Below are 21,740 nucleotides of genomic sequence, written 5' to 3'. Positions count from 1 at the left end.
ACATCACACACCATCATAAATCACACTGATAAAAAACACATCACCTGTGGCCATCAGGACAAGGTATTTCATCCCTTCAATCATTACAGAAAAAAACTGACAAATAACTTCACAAAGATAGATTTCCGTCAAATAGCAGCAAAGATCAACTCATCAAAACCAAAACTCCCAAAATATCTCCAAATATTAAAGCAGTTTCAATGGAGAAAATAAATCTGAATTTGCAAACTCATTTCCGCATATCCTGATCACTGAATCTTTGCAAATGTATCGCAATAAAGTCTCCGAATGGAATAAAAATAGATTACAAATCAGATCATTAAACTGCCTGACCCACTCAGCTTTCTCCATATATCCCAAATTCCCAGCAACTCCACTATTTCCTTCTTGAATAACAAAACTCCGTTGATCACAGTGGCATTGTGACTGGGCTGGTAATCCAGAGATGCAGGGTAATGATCTGGGAACCCGGGTTCGAATTCCATCATAGCAGATAGTGAACTTTAACTTCTAGAAACTCTGAAATTAGAAGTCTAACAATAACATGAAACCATTGTTGATTGTTGGAAGAGCCCACTTGGTTCACCAATGTCCCTTTAGGGAAGGAAATCTGCCATCCTTACCTGGTCTGGCCTACATGTGACTCCAGACCAGACAAGTAATGTGGTTGACTTTTAAATGCCCCCAGGGATGGGCAATATGGCCAATCCAGCGACGCCCACATCCCATGAATAAATAAGCAACAATATTTAATGTTGGGGCAGGTGGCAATCAAGAACACAATCCCCCCACCCCACCCTCCCCCGCTGAGCTTCTGTCAAATACAACAAAGTGGAACCTACTTGCACATCTGTTCAGCTCAGGTGCACGGACACCATAATACCCCGATGGGCAGGAGTGTAGACACTCTCCGTACTGACGCATCCCCTGTCGTCGAAGAAAGAAGAATAGCTTTTGTTGGCAGCTAAGACACCCATTGTCTTTGGAACAAAGCAGGCAGCCCTTACAAATTGGATATGGTCCAGTGTTAGCTGTAGAAAAAAAACAGAAATAGAATAATTGAATGGTCAGCATGCAGGAATAGGTCATTCAGCCCTTGTGTCCATGCAAGCTCTCTGCAAAGGACAACTCAGCTAGTCCCTCTAACCCTCAGCCAAGCACCCCCCAAACCCGCCCAGCGAAATTCCCTGTGGCCTGTAGATCTACTCCTCAACGTAATAAGCCAACCGCTTTGTGAAAGGCATCATTAAATCTGTCTCCACCACACTCTCAGACAGTACATTCCAGATCCTAACCCTCGCTGTGTGAATCTGTCTCCACCACACTCTCAGACAGTACATTCCAGATCCTAACCACTCGCTGTGTGAATATTTCTCCACCACACTCTCAGACAGTGCATTCCAGATCCTAACCACTCGCTGTATGAATCTGTCTCTACCACACTCTCAGACAGTGCATTCCAGATCCTAACCACTCGCTGTATGAATCTGTCTCCACCACACTCTCAGACAGTGCATTCCAGATCCTAACCACTCGCTGTATGAATCTGTCTCCACCACACTCTCAGACAGTGCATTCCAGATCCTAACCACTCGCTGTATGAATCTGTCTCCACCACACTCTCAGACAGTACATTCCAGATCCTAACCACTCGCTGTGTGAATCTGTCTCCCCCACACTCTCAGACAGTGCATTCCAGATCCTAACCACTCGCTGTGTGAATCTGTCTCCACCACACTCTCAGAGAGTACATTCCAGATCCTAACCACTCACTGTGTGAATCTGTCTCCACCACACTCTCAGACAGTGCATTCCAGATCCTAACCACTCGCTGTGTGAATCTGTCTCCACCACACTCTCAGACAGTACATTCCAGATCCTAACCACTCGCTGTGTGAATCTGTCTCCACCACACTCTCAGACAGTGCATTCCAGATCCTAACCACTCGCTGTGTGAATCTGCCTCAAATCTGGAAAGAGGGAGCACAGTTTCGAAACGAGGGGCTGTCAATTTCAGTTGTGGAAGAGGAGAAATGTCTTCTCTCAGAGGGCTGCTAATCTTTGGAATTCTCTCCCTCAGAGAGCAGCAGGTTGGGCCATTGAATACACTCAACATTACTTTCATCTCTTATCTAATATTGTGCAATTAGACATTGGTGTCAAGGCTGCTTCTCAGACATTTTCCATTGGATGCTTCATCCTACTCCAATGTAATGCACCCTCTGCAAGAGCTGGCTAGAGTTATGAGCCTCGCTGTGGTTGGATCAGCCGGAGCAATGTTCAACTTCCAACAGCCCTGCTCTTCACCAACACTCAGAAATAAATATCCCGCAGAACAGGCTGACTGGATTTGGTGCTGCTGGAGTTATTTCCTGTTTGATCCACGTTCGCCCGCAGTGACAACAATCAAAAAATCACTCAGCTGTTCCATTGACCCAGAGTGTGGCTTTCCAAACACAATCACGGGCAGGTAAAGATCCTCTCGTGCAGTCAACCTGTCCCGACCGTGACAATACCTTGTGTATCACAATGAATCCATACTTCCCCCCTCTGTAACCACCTCCTTGGCTTTCCCTCCGAGGCCAGTTTGGGACCTGGGAAATGAAATAATCTGGCAAGTTCCTCTCCGAGCAGTCCATTGAAATTATGGCACAGAAAGAGGCCATTCAACCCACCATAGAATCATGGAATAGTGCAGAAGAGGCCATTTGGCCCATCAAGTCTGAACCAACTCTCTTACAGAGTATTTTACCCAGGCCCTCTCCCCCGCCCTATCCCTGTAACCCCATGCATTCACCATGGATAATCCCATCTAATCTACATATTTTGGGACACTAAGGGTCGATTTAGCATGATCAATCCATCCAACCCGCACATCATCGGAGAGTGGGAGGAAACTGGATCACCCAGAGGAAGCCCATGCAGACATGGAGAGAACATGCAAATTCCACACAGACAGTGACCCGAGCCGGGAATCGAACCCGGGTCCCTGACGCTGCGAGGCAGCAGTGCTAACCACTGTGCCACTATGCCACCCCATCTAAAAACAGATGATAAAAGCAGCTGCCCATTGTAATGCCACCTCCCAACACCTGGCCCTTGCTACATCACAGGTACTGATCCAGGCATTGCGTAAATGTGTAGGAGTTGCTGCCTCAACTAAACCAGTCCCGCAGCTAGTCCAGGAAATGAATGCACATCTGACCGGTTGCTGGAGGATGAATTTCTGTTGCTTACACCTTTCCTATTGCACTGTGTACTGAGCCTGAACCCTGAGAGCACTGGCTGCAGACCTGGGCAATATATGACAGGCTGAACAATGTCCACCTTCACTGTAGCAGATGCTTTCATCTCTTTCCAGGGCAGGGGTCACTCACTCAGAGGTCCTGAAGCACACTGATTCCATCAGCACACACTCGTTGCTAAACTAACAAGGGGCTCGGTCACAGTTACCGATGGGTGGCAGCAGATACTCCAGGATTGGTACACTGCTCTGGGTCATGACCTCTTGGGCACCCATTTCTCCTTTACAAGAACCCTGCAAGAGAGTGGACATTGGTACTGACAACTGGGAAACAGCTGCCACTGGCCGTGTCTGGAGGCTGATTGTTATCTCCCAGATCAATCCTACAGTCTCCCAAAATCTGGCTGACGGAGCTTTCTCCTGTGCTAACTTATTTTTATAGCAGTAAATGAAGTCCTCATTCTACCAGATACTGATTGCCTCTCCGTCTCCCCATCCCACCCCTTGGTAATTCAAAACTCCTGCGATGTCGCTGAGAAAAGTGTCGCACTAAAAAGTTCCAATGGTTCAAGGCTTCTGGTTCCTCAGACCAGGCAGTGTCCCAGAGAGAGAGCCAACACTGTAGCCTCGTCAAAGCAGCCAGCATCAAGGACCCCACGCCCCCCGGACATTCTCTCTTCCACCTTCTTCCATCGGGAAAAAGATACACAAGTCTGAGATCACGTACCAACCGACTCAAGAACAGCTTCTTCCCTGCTGCTGTCAGACTTTTGAATGGACTTACCTTGCATCAAGTTGATCTTTCTCTACACGCTAGCTATGACTGTAACACTACATTCTGCACTCTCTCCTTTCCTTCTCTGTGAACGGTATGTTTTGTCTGTATAGCGCGCAAGAAACGATACTTTTCACTGTATACTAATACATGTGACAATAATAAATCAAATCAAATCAATGTCCTTCTGGTAGATCCTGCACACAGCGACTGAGGTCTTTAGCTAATATAAAATAAATAAGCACATCTAGCTCCCTGCCAAGCTTGACAAAATGAATCCAGAGGCATATTCATCCTGGACAGCCAATCTGGATGAAATATCAGCCAACAGCCTTTACAAAAGTTCAAATGCCAAATAACTGAAACCCATGAAAAAACAGACCTGTGCTTTAATTAATCGGCACCACACACTAACATAATTCTAACCGGCTGGGTAAAAGTGCACCACCTCTGCAACTCGCAGACCTGAATTTCATTCCAGCCTTGACGATGGGCTGAAGGAGATTAAGATTTGGCAAAAGGGGCAATTTCAGTTCAGTTCCCAGCAGCCTCGGATTAATCACATGTCTCATTTTGGGTGATTGTTCCCATGATAAATCAAGAAATGAGTTGATATTTGGAGGAGCGGAAGCGTTAGTCAAGAGTTGGAACTTGTACATGCTGTTTTGGAGCAGGACAGATGGAGTCTGCATGTTGTTACTGATTGGCGAGGGGAGTTTCTCTCCCCAGTTTGCCTGCAAAAAGTGCTCCAACATTTATTATCCGAGAGGAATACCAAAGTTTGGACTTAGTGTTTTGACTTCCAAACTGGTATTTTGAAAGAAAATAGTCCCCTCATTATATTCTGGCTGATGTATTTGACAGAATTGCATATGGACAAACATATTGCTGATTTGCTTTAGCTCTGAACTTAGAATCATAGAATCCTACAGAGCAGAAGGAAGCCATTAGACCCATCGAGTCTGCACCGACCACAATCCCACCCAGGCCCTATCCCCATAACCCCATGCATTTACCCCAGCTAGTCCCCCCTGACACTAAGGGGCAACTTAGCATGGCTAATCCACTTAATCTGCACATTTTTGGACTATGGGAGGAAACCGGAGCACCCGGAGGAAACCCACGCAGACACGGGGAGAATGTGCAGATTCCACACAGACGGTGACCCAAGCCGGCAATTGAACCCAGGTCCCTGGCGCTGCAAGGCAGCAGTGCTAACCACTGTGCCACCGTGCCACCCTTGGAAGTTGGATCATTCACAATTAATCAAAGCACCCAATCAGAAAATTAATTCAACTGATTGTTGTCTCGAGCAGGAGATTTTAAAAAATATATAGATTCGCCATCTCAGACCTTCATGTCGAAGCTGCAAGCTTACATCTTGGGTCAACTTTCCAAACACTCTACACCTGCTTTGTATCTGATCATGAGACTTGTAACAGATAAAAAAGGCTATTTGTATTAAACGTTGGATAATTCCTTCAATCCCATAAAGCACAGAAAAGGTAACCCCAATTCAGTGAAAATGGGAATGATTTCGGCATCAATTTAACCAGTGGTACTTCAAACACAATCATTTATTTTTAAAAACCTGTCCATTCTCTTTCTTCTAAACACATCGAAAGCTTGGAGGCATGGTTAGTGAGTTTGCAGATGACACCAAGATTGGTGGCATAATGGACAATGAAGAAGGTTATCACAGATTGCAACGGGATCTTGATCAATTGGGCCAGTGGGCTGACGAATGGAGATGGAGTTTAATTTAGACAAATGCGAGGTGATGCATTTTGGTAGATTGAACCAGGGCAGGACTTACTCAGTTAATGGTAGGGCGCTGGGGAGAGTTACAGAACAAAGAGATCTAGGGGTACATGTTCATAGCTCCTTGAAAGTGGAGTCACAGGTGGACAGAGTGGTGAAGAAGGCATTCGGCATGCTTGGTTTCATCGGTCAGAACATTGAATCCAGGAGTTGGAACGTCTTATTGAAGTTGTACAAGACATTGGTAAGGCCACACTTGGAATACTGTGTGCAATTCTGGTCACCCTATTATAGAAAGGATATTATTAAACTAGGAAGAGTGCAGCAAAGATTTACTAGGATGCTACTGGGACTTGATGGATTGAGTTATAAGGAGAGGCTGAATAGACTGGGACATTTTTTCCTGAAGCGTAGGAGGCTTAGGGGTGATCTTATAGAGGTCTATAAAATAATGAGGGGCATAGATCAGCTAGAAAGTCAATATCTTTTCCCAAAGGTAGGAGAGTCTAAAACTAGAGGACATAGGTTTAAGGTGAGAGGGGAGAGATGCAAAAGGGTCCAGAGGGGCAATTTTTTCACTCAGAGGGTGGTGAGTGTCTGAAACAAAGTTAAAAGTTTATTCATTGGTCACAAGTAAAGTTTACATTAACACTGCAATGAAGCTACTGTGAGATTCCCCTTGAGGCCTCTGCCTGCAGGGTAGATTCCTGCCAGAGGCAGCAGTAGAGGCGGGTACAATTTTGTCTTTTAAAAAGCATTCAGACAGTTACATGGGTAAGATGGGTATAGAGGGATATGGGGCAAACGTGGGCAATTGGGACTAGCCCAGCGGGTAAAAAAAGGCGGCATGGACAAGTTGGGCCGAAGGGCCTGTTTCCATGTTGTAAACCTCTTTGACTGTATGAGCTGCTGGTTGGGACTCTACAATCCTTGAAGCCAAAAGCAGAGTAATTCATTCCTGAACACAAGTTATGAGATAAAAAGAATAAATCAGACGTACTGAACCACGTTAAGGAGATGCCGGGACAGGTGACCGAAAACTGGCTCAGAAATGTATCCCAAAAGGAGGAGGGAGGGAGTGTGGGGAGATTTAGGGAGGGAATTCCAGAGCTTAGGCTGCCAATTGTTGAGCAGAGAGTGGGAGAGGCACAAGACCAGATAAGAACATAATCCAGATGCCAGGGTGGCAAAAAATCACTTTAAAACTTGAAGTCCTACTTTCTAAACGTGTGTCCAAGACAGAGAGTGAAAGTGAGATGACTTGGCAATTGTGACTGTCTAACAGAGGGACAAGTGATCAAAAATTAAAACACCAGGGGTCAACCTAGGATCATACCAAAGACAAAATCTTCACATTTTCCACACACACAGCAAGAACTGACTGGTTTCTAAACTCAAAATCCCCCATCATTCATTTTAAGAAGAGCAGAAAATGGCAAAACACCTTTAACAGTCTCGCTGGAAACACCACTTTTCAAAAAATGTTTCAGCTTTTACATCAAATCTATTTCTAAAGGGATCACGGGATATGGGGGGAAGGGGGGGATCAGGATGTTGAATTCGATGATCAGCCATGATCAAAATGAATGGCAGAGCAGGCTGGAAGGGCCGAATGGCCTCCTCCTGCTTCTAGTTTCTATGTTTTAAATCAATGCAGACGGTTTAAACTTTTAAAAATAAGTGTGGAGGGAGCAGTGATTAATGACAAGTTCAAAGGGGTAAAATTCTGAAATACGCAGACTGGAGTTTCCAGCTCCTAGAAACAGAAATCCCTCTCCGTTCAAAGGCTAAACGAGCCAGAAGTGGGGAGAGGCCAGAGGCAGGGCGAAAAAGGGGGAGGTGGGCGGGGAGGGGAATGGGAGGGGGGGAGGGGGTGGGGGAGGGTGGGGGAGGTGGAGGGGAGACGGGGGAGGCGGGAAAACGGGGGAGGAGGAAATGAGGGGAGGTGGGGGAACTGGCGAAATGGGGGGCCGGGGAAATGGGGGGCAGGGGAAGCGGGTGTGGGGGAGGCGGGGGTGTGGGGCGGACGCGGGGGAGTTGGGGTGGAGGCGGGGGAGGTAGGGGAAGGTGGAGGGGTGTGAGGGGAGGCGGGAGGGTGTGGGGGGAGGTGGGGGAGAGTGGGGGGTGTGGGGTTTGTGGGGGGGAGGCGGGGGGTATGGGGCAGGCGGGGGAGGCAGAGGATGTGGGGGGAGACGGGGGGTGTGGGGGAGGTGGGGGCTGTGGGGGGGGGGGCTGTGGGGGGAGGCAGGAAGGTGTGGGGGAGGCAGGGGTAGGTGGGGGGGAGGCAGGTGGTGTGCAGGAGGTGGGGAGATGTAAGGGGAGGCAGGGGCGGTGTGGGGGGAGGTTGGGGGGAAGCAGGGGGTGAGAGGAGAGGCAGGGTGGGGGGAGGTGGGGAGTGTGGGGGGAGGTGGGGGGAGGCAGGGGTTGTGGGGGGGAGGTGGGGGGTAGGGGGGATGTGGGGGGGAGATGGGAGGTTTGGAGGAGATGGGGGGGAGGCGGGGGGAGTCGGGGGGTGTTGGGGGGGAGTGGTGGGGTGTGGGGTGGAGGCGGGGGTGTGGGGCGAGGTGGGGAGATGCGGGGATGTGGTGGGAGGTGGGGGGGAGGCGAGGATGCGTGGGGGGAGGCGGGGGTGTGGGGGGAGGTGGGGGAGGAGGTGGGGGGGTGGCAGGGGGGTGGTGGGGTGTGTGGGGGGAGGCGGGGGCTGTGGGGGGAGGTGCAGGGTGTAGGGAGAGGCGGGTTATATGGGGGAGAGGTGGGGGTATGTGGGGGGAGGTGGGGGGGGTGTGGGGGGAGGTGGGGGGGTGTGGGGGGAGGCGGGGGGGTGTGGGGGGAGGCGGGGGGTGTGGGGAGAGGCAGGGGGTGTGGGGGGAGGTGGGGGGGAGCTGGGGGGAAGTGGGGGGTGGTGTGGGGGGAGGCGGGAAGTGTGGGGAGAGGCGGGGGGTGTGGGGGGAGGCTGGGTAGGTGGGGGAGTGTGGGGGGAGGCAGGTGGTGTGCGGGAGGCAGGGAGATGTGGGGGGAGGCAGAGGGTGTGGGGGGACGTTGGGGGGGAAGCGGGGGATGAGAGGAGAGGCAGGGTAGGGGGGAGGTGGGGGAGTGTGGGGGGAGGCGGGGGTGTGGGGAGAGGCAGGGGGTGTGGGGAGAGGCGGGAGGTGTGGGGGGAGGTGGGGGGGTGTGGGGGGAGGCGGGGGGTGTGAGGGGAGGTGGGGGGTGTGGGGGGAGGCGGGGGGTGTGGGGAGAGGCGGGAGGTGTGGGGGGAGGCAGGGGATGTGGGGGGAAGCGGGGGGTGTGGGGGGAGGCAGGGGGTGTGGGGGGAGGTGGGGGGGTGTGGGGAGAGGTGGGGGGTGTGAGGGGTGCCGGGGGGGTGTGGGGAGAGGTGGGGGGTGTGGGGGGAGCCGAGGGGGTGTGGGGAGAGGTGGCGGGGTGTGGGGAGAGGTGGGGGGTGTGGGGGGAGCCGGGGGGGTGTGGGGGCAGGTGGGGGGTGAGGGGGGAGGCGGGGAAAGGGGGGGTGTGGGGGAGGCGGAGGGTGTGGGGGGAGGCAGGGGAGTGTGGGGAGAGGCAGGGGGTGTGGGGGGAGGTGGTGGGGTGGGGGGGAAGGCGGGGGGTGTGGGGAGAGGTGGGGGGTGTGGGGGAGGCGGGGGGTGTGGGGGCAGGTGGGGGGGTGTGGGGGGATGTGGGGGAGGCGGGGGGAGTGGGGGGAGGCAGGGGGAGTGGGGGTTAGAGGCAGGGTTGTGGGGAGAGGCGGGGTTTGTGGGGGGAGGCGGGGGGTGTGGGGGGAGGCAGGGGGAGTGGGGGGAGGCAGGGTTGTGGGGAGAGGCGGGGGTTGTGGGGGGAGGTGGGGGGTGTGGGGGGAGGCGGGGGGTGTGGGGGCAGGTGGGGGGATGTGGGGGAGGCGGGGGTGTGGGGGGAGGCGGGGGGTGTGGGGGGAGGCAGGGTTGTGGGGAGAGGCGGGGGTTGTGGGGGGAGGCGGGGGGTGTGGGGGGAGGCGGGGGGTGTGGGGGCAGGTGGGAGGGGGTGGGGGGAGGTGGGGGGTGTGGGGGGAGGCAGGGGGGTGTGGGGGCAGGTGGGGGGTGTGGGGGGAGGCGGGGGGTGTGGGGGGAGGCGGGGGCTGTGGGGGGAGGTGCGGGGTGTAGGGAGAGGCGGGTTATATGGGGGAGAGGTGGGGGTATGTGGGGGGAGGTGGGGGGGGTGTGGGGGGAGGTGTGGGGGTGTGGGGGGAGGCGGGGGGGTGTGGGGGGAGGCGGGGGGTGTGGGGAGAGGCAGGGGGTGTGGGGGGAGGTGGGGGGGAGCTGGTGGGAAGTGGGGGGGTGGTGTGGGGGGAGGCGGGAAGTGTGGGGAGAGGCGTGGGGTGTGGGGGGAGGCTGGGGTAGGTGTGGGAGTGTGGGGGGAGGCAGGCGGTGTGCGGGAGGCAGGGAGATGTGGCGGGAGGCAGAGGGTGTGGGGGGACGTTGGGGGGGAAGCGGGGGATGAGAGGAGAGGCAGGGTAGGGGGGAGGTGGGGGAGTGTGGGGGGAGGCGGGGGGTGTGGGGAGAGGCGGGGGGTGTGGGGAGAGGCGGGAGGTGTGGGGGGACGTGGGGGGGTGTGGGGGGAGGCGGGGGGTGTGGGGGGAGGTGGGGGGTGTGGGGGGAGGCGGGGGGTGTGGGGAGAGGCGGGAGGTGTGGGGGGAGGCAGGGGGTGTGGGGGGAAGCGGGGGGTGTGGGGGGAGGCAGGGGGTGTGGGGGGAGGTGGGGGGGTGTGGGGAGAGGTGGGGGGTGTGGGGGGAGCCGGGGGGGTGTGGGGAGAGGTGGGGGGTGTGGGGGGAGCCGAGGGGGTGTGGGGGGAGGTGGCGGGGTGTGGGGAGAGGTGGGGGGTGTGGGGGGAGCCGGAGGGGTGTGGGGGCAGGTGGGGGGTGAGGGGGGAGGCGGGGAAAGGGGGGGTGTGGGGGAGGCGGAGGGTGTGGGGGGAGGCAGGGGAGTGTGGGGAGAGGCGGGGGGTGTGGGGGGAGGTGGTGGGGTGGGGGGGAAGGCGGGGGGTGTGGGGAGAGGTGGGGGGTGTGGGGGGAGGCGGGGGGTGTGGGGGCAGGTGGGGGGGTGTGGGGGGATGTGGGGGGATGTGGGGGAGGCGGGGGGAGTGGGGGGAGGCAGGGGGAGTGGGGGGAGGCAGGGTTGTGGGGAGAGGCGGGGGTTGTGGGGGGAGGCGGGGGGTGTGGGGGGAGGCAGGGGGAGTGGGGGGAGGCAGGGTTGTGGGGAGAGGCGGGGGTTGTGGGGGGAGGTGGGGGGTGTGGGGGGAGGCGGGGGGTGTGGGGGCAGGTGGGGGGATGTGGGGGAGGCGGGGGTGTGGGGGGAGGCGGGGGGTGTGGGGGGAGGCAGGGTTGTGGGGAGAGGCGGGGGTTGTGGGGGGAGGCGGGGGGTGTGGGGGGAGGCGGGTGGTGTGGGGGCAGGTGGGAGGGGGTGGGGGGAGGTGGGGGGTGTGGGGGGAGGCAGGGGGGTGTGGGGGCAGGTGGGGGGTGTGGGGGGAGGCGGGGGGTGTGGGGGGAGGCGGGGTGTGTGGGGAGAGGCGGGGGGTGTGGGGAGAGGCAGGGGGTGTGGGGAGAGGCGGGGGGTGTGGGGGGAGGTGGGGGGGTGTGGGGGGAGGTGGGGGATGGCGGGGGTTGTGGGGGGAGGTGGGGAAGGCGGGGGGTGTGGGGGCAGGGGTGTGGGGGGAGGCGGGGGGTGTGGGGGGAGGCGGGGAAGGCGGGGGGTGTGGGGGGAGGCGGGGAAGGCGGGGGGTGTGGGGGGAGGCGGGGAAGGTGGGGGGTGTGGGGGCAGGGGTGTGGGGGGAGGCGGGGAAGGCGGGGGGTGTGGGGGGAGGTGGGGAAGGCGGGGGTGTGGGGGGAGGCGGGGAAGGCGGGGGGTGTGGGGGCAGGGGTGTGGGGGGAGGCGGGGAAGGCGGGGGGTGTGGGGGAGGCGGGGAAGGCGGGTGGTGTGGGGGGAGGTGGGGAAGGCGGGGGGTGTGGGGGCAGGGGTGTGGGGGGAGGCGGGGGGTGTGGGGGGAGGCGGGGAAGGCGGGGGGTGTGGGGGGAGGCGGGGAAGGCGGGGGGTGTGGGGGGAGGCGGGGAAGGTGGGGGGTGTGGGGGGAGGTGGGGAAGGCGGGGGGTGTGGGGGAGGCGGGGAAGGCGGGTGGTGTGGGGGGAGGTGGGGAAGGCGGGGGGTGTGGGGGCAGGGGTGTGGGGGGAGGCGGGGGGTGTGGGGGGAGGCGGGGAAGGCGGGGGGTGTGGGGGGAGGCGGGGAAGGCGGGGGGTGTGGGGGGAGGCGGGGAAGGCGGGGGGTGTGGGAGATGGTGAGAAATCCAAGGTTATCTGGTCATTATCACATTGCTGCTTGTGGAGTTTGCTGCTCTCTAATTGGCTGCCACATTTCCTATCACAGTGACAGCACTTCTATTTCATTGGCTGCAGGATATTTTGGGATGTAGCCATGTTGTGATTGGTGATGTGTAAATGAAAATTCTTGCTTTAAAAATGCCTCCTGTTCACTGTTTGTAGAATGATCTCAAACAGGTATTTTTTCCGCCTGGTTCTGAGTTGAAAATGAGCTGATTGAGTTCAGCCCCCTGTGTCACAGCTGTGGGAGAATCGGGATGTATTCAATTAGATTCTGGTTGCTGCCTGGAACAGAGTGACATTCTGCTGCCTCTATCAGAATAGTTTACGGTCTGAGTCCTTTGTGAGGGAGTGTTCAGGGGAGTCACCAACCCAGCCGATTTCACCATCCCCTGCTCCACAACCCAGCACAACACATTGGCTCACGGTGTCTGTGCGAAGGGTTCGGTCTGTGGGTGTGGATGGGGTGTTGCAGTAACATAGCGGTTATGTTCCAGAGATAGGAGCTTCAGTGCTGTCATTCTCATCCTAGATTTAAATCTAGTTCATTTCTTAATTAATCTGGAATATTTCATGTAAACTGTGGCTGGAATTTTGCCGCCATGTCCACCCCGGAATCAGGGCGGCCGAGTCTCGCAGCATGGAATTCTCTGTTAGCCTCAAAGAACAAAGAACAAAGAGAACAAAGAACAGTACAGCACAGGAAACAGGCCCTTCGGCCCTCCAAGCCTGTGCCACTCCTTGGTCCAACTAGACCAATCGTTTGTATCCCTCCATTCCCAGGCTGCTCATGTGACTATCCAGGTAAGTCTTAAACGATGTCAGTGTGCCTGCCTCCACCACCCTACTTGGCAGCGCATTCCAGGCCCCCACCACCCTCTGTGTAAAAAACGTCCCTCTGATGTCTGAGTTATACTTCGCCCCTCTCACCTTGAGCCTGTGACCCCTCGTGATCGTCACCTCCGACCTGGGAAAAAGCTTCCCACTGTTCACCCTATCTATCCCCTTCATAATCTTGTACACCTCTATTAGATCTCCCCTCATTCTCCGTCTTTCCAGGGAGAACAACCCCAGTTTACCCAATCTCTCCTCATAGCTAAGACCCTCCATACCAGGCAACATCCTGGTAAACCTTCTCTGCACTCTCTCTAACGCCTCCACGTCCTTCTGGTAGTGCGGCGACCAGAACTGGACGCAGTACTCCAAATGTGGCCTAACCAGCGTTCTATACAGCTGCATCATCAGACTCCAGCTTTTATACTCTATACCCCGTCCTATAAAGGCAAGCATACCATATGCCTTCTTCACCACCTTCTCCACCTGTGTTGCCACCTTCAAGGATTTGTGGACTTGCACACCTAGGTCCCTCTGTGTTTCTATACTCCTGATGACTCTGCCATTTATTGTATAACTCCTCCCTACATTATTTCTTCCAAAATGCATCACTTCGCATTTATCTGGATTAAACTCCATCTGCCACCTCTCCGCCCAATTTTCCAGCCTATCTATATCCTGCTGTATTGCCCGACAATGCTCTTCGCTATCCGCAAGTCCAGCCATCTTCGTGTCATCCGCAAACTTGCTGATTACACCAGTTACACCTTCTTCCAAATCATTTATATATATCACAAATAGCAGAGGCCCCAGTACAGAGCCCTGCGGAACACCACTGGTCACAGACCTCCAGCCGGAAAAAGACCCTTCGACCACTACCCTCTGTCTCCTATGGCCAAGCCAGTTCTCCACCCATCTAGCCACTTCTCTTTGTATCCCATGAGCCTTAACCTTCTTAACCAACCTGCCATGTGGGACTTTGTCAAATGCCTTACTGAAATCCATATAGATGACTTCCACGGGCGGAATTGTACGAGCTTTGCCTGAGTGAGGTCATAAAATGCCAGCCTGTGTGTTCATGCGTGTACTGTGATGACCCGTACACAGGAAGTGATGAGTTGGTAGCGTGGAAGTTCTCACCGGCATGGCCACACACTCAGCGCAGCACAGCTGCTAAAGAACTCTAAAGTAAACTATTAACCCAGCAACTTTCCATCTGGCATCAGCAATGGCAACCATGGAATTACTGGATTGTCATCAATAACCTGATTAACTATGTCCTCTGGGAAGGAAATCTGCCGTCCTTACGTGTTCTGGCCTGTATGTGACTCCAGACCCAAAGCAACATGGCTGATTCATAACTGCCCACTGAAATGACCAAACGAGCCACTCTGTTGTATAAATCGCTACAAAAAAGTCATTGTAGTGTTAAACTGATACACCACCTGGCATTGAAAAATAACCAATATCTCCGAGACTGCATGCCATTTTCTCCAACAAACTACATCAGATAGATGTGAAAACAGACACCAATGACACTTTTGTTACACCAAAGACCGAGAGGGGGAGTAAATTTAAAGAGTCACATCCCTGGAAATTCTAGGATAAACTTTTGAAATGGAATTCCATTACCAGCATCCAAAAGGTAATCATCAAATAAATTCTAAACTCACTGTAGAAGTGCTGGATTCCAATGACATAGGACTTACAACAAACAATAGTTTATTGCGTACTATGAGCAGCCCCAACAAACTTCTTCTCTGCCCGCACTCTGGGGAGAACTCCCACACTTCTTTCGCATGACAGGGGTGGCACAATGGTTAGCACTGCTGCCTCATATCACCAGGGACCCGGGTTCGATTCCCGGCATGGGTCACTGTCTGTGCGGAGTCTGCACGTTCTCCCCGTGTCTGCGTGGGTTTCCTCCGGGTGCTCCGGTTTCCTCCCACAGTCTGAAAGACGTGCTGGTTAGGTGCACTGGCCAGGCTAAATTGCCCCATAGCATCAGAGGATTAACAAGGTAAATACGTGGGGTTATGGGGATAGTGCCTGGGTGGGATTGTTGCCAGCACAGGTTTGATGGGCCGAATGGCCTCCTTCTGCACTGTAGGGATTCTATGATTATGTTGTACAATTGCATGACCCTTTAATATCTGTGTCATATGTGGTCACTTGGTCTACTCTCACCATTTTCCAGCTCCAGTTACAATGTCTAAATAGTTTATAAAGGAACTACCAGAACATATTTCCCAAATATAAATTTATCTTGTAAAAACAGAGCGTGAGGCCAGACTTAATGGAGTCAGTCACAAGATGGTTATTACTTCACTGAGTAGGAGTGAGATGTGAAATAAATTCATCTTTAAATGCTTCATTGAAAAGAAGCAGGACCTTTCGCTTTGACCCAATGAAGTCATGTGATTAACTGGTAGGTGAACGTTGGGTCACTGGGAGAAGTCAAACCTTTGCTTCAAAAATCAAATCAGACGCCAGGCTCCAGTGTTCAATCCGTCACTGCCTCAATATTTGAAAGCAATTAGGCAAAATGACGCTAGCTTTTGTTACAAGGGGATTGGAGAACAAGATTAAAGGAAGTCTTACTACAATTATACAAACATTCGCTGAAGTCGTGTGCCGTTTTGCCAAAGGCTCAGAAGATCATGCCAGGGCCCTGATGAATCTGCAGAACAATGGAGCTGGCAGAAGGATAAAAAATGGACAGAGATGCGCTCTCTTTTATCTTTACTCATCATTTACGGACAAGAAAACATTTTCCATCTTCAGCAGATTCCCAGAATGTTTCTGTATCTCCATCTGCCTGCTCCTTTGTCTCTTTTGATATTTTCTTAGTTATTTGGCCATCTGTTGCCTATTCACCTTTTTAACTATCTATTTTTAACTACCTATGAATCAATCTATTTATCCATCTTTCAACCTATCGTTCAAATAATCTATCAAACTATCATTACACCAAGGAAGGGCACGATTGTTCTCGAGTGTAACAAAAGGTTCACTGGATTGGTCTTCCCCACAAGGAGAAATTGTGGAGTAGGTCCATATTCCCTGGAGCTAAGAAGAACAAGAGGTGATTTCATTGAAATATTCCAAAATTCTGCAGGGGTTAGAGGCTGGGGCAATGCTTCCCCAGGGTGGGGAATCTAGAACAGAATCTCAGGATAAGCAGTCAATCAGTTGGCACTGAGGTGAGGAGAAATGTCTTCACTCAAAGGGTTGTGAATCGTTGAAGTTCTACCACAGGGAGCTGAGTCGGTGAGTATTTCTGAGACGGTGCTCAAAAATCTATTGATTTCTAAGGGATGTGGAGGGATAAGGCCACAGGGCAGAGTTCAGGTAGAAGATCAGCCAATGACCTTATTGAATGGCAGAGCAGGCCTGATGGGCTAAACAGCCTGTATCATGTACATTCCGAATCGCAAAGCATTTTCCGAGAATACCAATGGCAGCATTACGCACACACACACACACGCACACACACACACACTTGGGGAACTGTCCATCACATCCCTCTGGATTCAGCGAAAAATGTACTGATTTGACACCCAATAAATTTACCAGGTTGCAGCCTGGAGCAGATTTTGTAATACTTGGGTTTTAAAAAAATAATCAGATCAGTGGAGGAAGCAAGCCAGTTGTCATGGATACCAGAACTAGCTGCAAGTATCAAATCACAGTGCAATTCGATCAATAATTGCATTATGTAATTCCCAACACAGCAGAGAATCTCCAGTAACAACTGGACGATGCTGGGAAAATACCATGTCAAAGATTTAAGAAATAAATCAGACTTGGGCGATGAGAACAAGGCTATTGCTTGCAATGGGACAGCGCTAGACTTACCCAAAACAATAGCAAGTACATTTTCCATCTTACGTGCTGGGTAGTTTTAGGACAGAGCCAAAAACATTCAGGCAACACAAATCCAGATTTTTACAAATTGTCGCCATTTATTTGAATTACTTATCAGTTCAAAAAAAAGACATATCGATATCTTCCACATCCCAAAGTACCTCGTAACCAATTAAGCACTTGAATTATTACTGTTACTAAAAAGCTTATTTATTAGTCACAAGTAAGGCTTACATTAACACTGCAATGTGTTGCAGTCTGGCACCTAGTTCAGGTCAATGTACCTAACCAGCACCCAGAGGAAACCCACGCAGATATGGGGAGAACGTGTAGACTCCGCACAGACAGTGACCCAAGCCGGAATCGAACCTGGGACCCTGGCGCTGTGAGGCAGCAGTGCTAACCACTGTGCCACCGTGCCAACCCTAGGAAATGCAACAGCGAATAGCAACCTCACACAAGCAATGGGATTTATGCTAATTTGATACGGCTCTGGGAGTGTTCAGGATTCTTTAGCCAGGGGATAGGTGCACCCTCCCAGCTCTACCATGCCAAGCCTCAGAGTGGCACGGTGGCACAGCAGTTAGCACTGCTGCCTCACAGTGCTAGGGTCCCAGGTTCGATTCCCGGCTTGAGTCACTGTCTGTGCGGAGTCTGCATGTTCTCCCCGTGTCTGCGTGGGTTTCCTCCAGGTGCCCCGGTTTCCTCCCACAGTCTGAAAGACATGCTGGTTAGGTGCATTGACCTGAACAGGCGGCTAGGGGAATTTCACAGTAACTTCATTGCAGTGTTAATGTAAGCCTTAATTATGACTAATAAATATACTTTACTTTAGAATTTTGTAATGTTTCAATGAGGTCACCTCATTCCTCTAAGCGTCAGGGAATACAGAGCTAGTCTACTCAGTTTCTCCCATAGGATGGTCCCTCATCCCAAGAGCCGGTCTGGTGAACCTGCATCGTATTCCCTCTGGGGCAAACCTGCATCGTGCTCCCTCTGGGAGGCAGAAGCTGCATGGACCACTTCCTGTCATCTCACCAATAGTCGGAGTGGTGTGCCCCTGGGCACAGCCTCTGCTCATTTCTCCACTCCTCCTTCTTGCACTTTTCTCATTCCCATTATCTAACACCATTCTCTTTCTCCCTCTTGATCCACATCTCTCTAATCGTTCTCCAAGGACCTCATCCAGCAAGTTCTCATGTTTTAGAATATGGCCTTTTCTCGATGACAACAAAGACAGAAAATGCTGGAAATCTCAGCAGGTCTGACAGCATCTGTGGAGAGAGAATAGAGCCAATGTTTCGAGTCTGGATGACCCTTCGTCAGAATCATAGAATCATGGAATCCCTACAGTATGGGAGGAGGCCATTTGGCCCATCGCGTCTGCGCCGACTTCTCTGTTAGAGAACCTTGCCCAGCTCTTTTCCCCCCATTCTATCCCCATAACCCCACACATTTCCCATGGCTGATCTATCTAACCTACACATCTTGGGACACTAATGGGCAATTTAGCATGGCCAATCCACCTAACCTGCACATCTTTGAACTGTGGGAGGAAACCGGAGCACCCGGAGGAAACTCACACAGACACGGGGCTCTGTTTCTCTCTCCGCAGATGCTGTCAGACCTGCTGAGCTTTTCCAGCCCTTTCTGGTTTTGATTCCAGCATCTGCAGTATTTTGCTTTTAACTTTTCTTGATGATATTCACAAGCAATCTTACTTCCTCCTCCAACCTGAGAACAACTTTATTGCTCTTGTATTCTCTCCCACTGACACATTGCCCCTCCACAGACAGACCTCCCAACTTGGGATTCTCGCTTTGTTAAAGAACTTGTCATCCAGCTGAGACATTATTAACAGAAATCCTGTTTTCCCCAGTCTCAGGTGGATGTAAAGGATCCCGTGGTTTAAATGTTAAAGAAGGATGGGAGAGCTTTCCCCCAGTCTCTGGACCAATATTTATCCCTCAACCAAAAATCACTAAACGATCATTTGGTCATTATCATATTGCTGTTTGTGGGATCTTGCTGTGTGTAATTTTGGCTGCTGCATTTCCTTCATTAGCACAGTGACGGTTCGAACCTGAGTTTGCAAAAGGCAGGATTGAAATGTAAGTACTTGTTTACCTTCACAGTAACTAGTTCCACTGACTCTCTTTTTGGGGTGGCACGGTGGTTAGCACTGCTGCCTCACAGCGCCAGGGACCTGGGTTCGATTCCCGGCTTGGGTCACTGTCTGTGTGGAGACTGCACGTTCTCCCCGTGTCTGCGTGGATTTCCTCGGGTGCTCCGATTTCCTCCCACTGTCCAAAGATGTGTGGGTTAGGTGGATTGGCCATGCTAGTGTCCCCCTAGTGTCAGGGGGATTAGCGGGGTAAATATGAAGGGTTACGGGGATAGGGCCTGGGTGGGATTGTGGTCAGTGCAGACTCGATGGGTTGAATGGCCTCCTTCTGCACTGTAGAGATTCTATGATTCTCTCCATGTGACTATATGGATAGTTACAGGTAGCCTGGGCTCGAATACAGCTATCTATAACAACTTATATTTATAAAGCACCTTTAACGTAATGAAATGTCCTTTAAAATCCTTAGGTGTATTGACAGGGTGGATGTGGAGAAGATGTTTCCTCTTGTTGGAAAATCTAGAACTAGAGGGTCACTGTTTAAAAACAAGGGGACGTCCATTGGAAACAGAGATAAGGAGAAGCTTTTTTCTCTCAGGTGGTCATGCTTTCATTACTCAATGTGATTGATATAAGTCAACCCGAGGTTTTTTATTCTCTCATGGGATGTGGGCATCAAGGCCAGCATTTATTGCCCATCACTAATTGCCCTTAAACTGAGTGTCTTGCTCAGCCATTTCAGAGGGCAGTTGGGAATCGACCACATTGCTGTGGTTCTGGAGTCAGGTGTAGGCCAGACCGGGTAAGGACGGCAGATTTCCTTCCCTAAAGAACATTCGTGAATTAGATGGGTTTTTCCGTCAATCGTTTCACAGTCGCCATATAGCTTTCAAATCCAGATTTTATAATTTATGAATGAATTTTAATTGTACCAGTTGCTGCAGTGGAATTTAAACTCAGCGGCCAGGGCATTGGTACAACCATAAACAGTTAATAACTTCCAAGATTTAAAAAATATCCTTCTTGGAATCATGAAGGTTATTAAAGATTATAGTTTCTATTAATTCACTATAAACTTCATTTTCTCTTTACTTTGAATCAATATTTCTCATCACTGTCTCCCACGGGAGGGCAACTGGGACCTAAAATGATCAAACAGACTATCAATTTACATGAATGTCCGTGTAGCAGAGTTTGAAGAGGAGCAGAGAGGAAGCTTTAATATCTGCTTTAATGTAGCCCATCCCTCATAACACCAAATCATTCAAAGTCAACCTTTGATCAAGGCATCTGAGGTGCCCCCTCCAGTGCCCACACCCCTGTGCAGCCCCCAGGTCCACACCCCCCCCCCCCCCCCGCCCTCCGCCTCTCCCTCCCCAACCCCCCCAAACCCCCCTTCACCTCTCCCATTGAAGGGTAGGCTTGTCCTATTGTCCAGTTTGAATGTGATTACACTTTAGTGAAGAACAGCGATGCACAACATTCACAACTCTGGGAGTGACCAACAAGCTGTCAAATGCAAAGCTCAGATACTCGCAAAACTTCAAAAGCAAATTGGATTCTAGCCGCACTCCAACTATTCCTGGAATAAGATGAAATAGATTTTTATTTCAGCCACCTCCTAATCTCAATCCAAGATGTCCTTGAAGCTGAAATCTGATTGCACACTAGATTTTTGGGAAGGTTTAAAAAGAAAGACAGTTTATCAAAAAAACCCAAGAATGATCTTTTCCAAAGACAACCCTCATATTTGAGGAGTTATTTCTGACAATATATTCCGCATTCTCTGAACGGATTCCCTTTACCTCGAAGCAAATATTCTTAATGACCCTGAAGATAACCTATTCCTAACATTCATATCTCACAATATACTTCCTCAGACTTCAATACAACACCTTGAAATGAATAAACTAGAGGATGCTGCTCATCAGGAATTTTAATGGTCTCACAGTACATAAAACCGGTGTACCAATGTGATTCAGTCAGTAGTTGACCCACATGAGTCAAAGACTTATGGGTTCAAGTCCCATTGTGGACTCACCTGATGAAGGAGCAGCGCTCTGAAAGCTCGTGATTCCAAATAAATCTATTGGACTTTAACCTGGTGTTGTGAGACTTCTTACTGTGCCCACCCCAGTCCAACGCCGGCATCTCCACATCATGGCTATCACTGTGGAGACAATCCAATGGAGTATTACAGTGGCGCAGTGGTTAGCACTGTTGCCTCACAGCGCCAGGGACCTGGGTTCAATTCCTGGCTTGGGTCACTGTCTGTGCGGAGTTTGCACATTCTCCCCTTGTCTGCATGGGTTTCCTCCGGGTGCTCCGGTTTCCTCCCACAGTCTGAAAGACATGCTGGTTAGATGCATTGGCCACGCTAAATTCTCCCTCAGTGTACCCGAACAGGCGCCGGAGTGTGGCGACTAGGGGATTTTCACAGTAACTTCATTGCAGTGTTAATGTAAGCCTACTTGTGATACTAATAAATAAACTTTAAACTTTGAGGGAGTGCTGCACTGTCAGAGGCGCCATCTTTCAGATGAGATGTTAAACTGGGGAAGATCCCATGGTATTATTTTGAAGGGGAGTTCTCCCTGGTGTCCTGGCCATTATTTATCCTTCAATCAACATCACCGAGAAGGATCATCTCATCATGTTCAGAGGAGGTCATGGCTGATCTGTACCTCAACTCAATCTTCTCACCTTCATTCCATATCCATCACCAGCCCCACAAAACTACCAACCTCGGCCTGATAAATTTCAACCCATCCTCAGGATTACAGCCTTTTTTTGGGGG

General features: G+C 52.0%; 1 protein-coding gene across 1 annotated transcript in view; it reads right to left on the bottom strand.

Annotated features, from left to right (window-relative positions):
• rspo2 (R-spondin 2) overlaps positions 1 to 21,740 on the bottom strand; it is a 124,185-nt gene that overhangs the window by 62,239 nt on the left and 40,206 nt on the right. Inside the window, exon 3 of the mRNA XM_078217167.1 lies at positions 843 to 1,031. Coding sequence (XP_078073293.1) covers positions 843 to 1,031 — 189 coding nt within the window. The remainder of the gene's footprint in view (positions 1 to 842; positions 1,032 to 21,740) is intronic.

Source organism: Mustelus asterias, chromosome 7 (assembly GCF_964213995.1).
Source record: "Mustelus asterias chromosome 7, sMusAst1.hap1.1, whole genome shotgun sequence".
In the NCBI taxonomy this organism is placed as follows: Eukaryota; Metazoa; Chordata; class Chondrichthyes; order Carcharhiniformes; family Triakidae; genus Mustelus; species Mustelus asterias.
The sequence above is the reverse complement of the archived record's forward strand: the minus strand, read 5'-3'. Positions and strand labels throughout refer to the sequence as shown.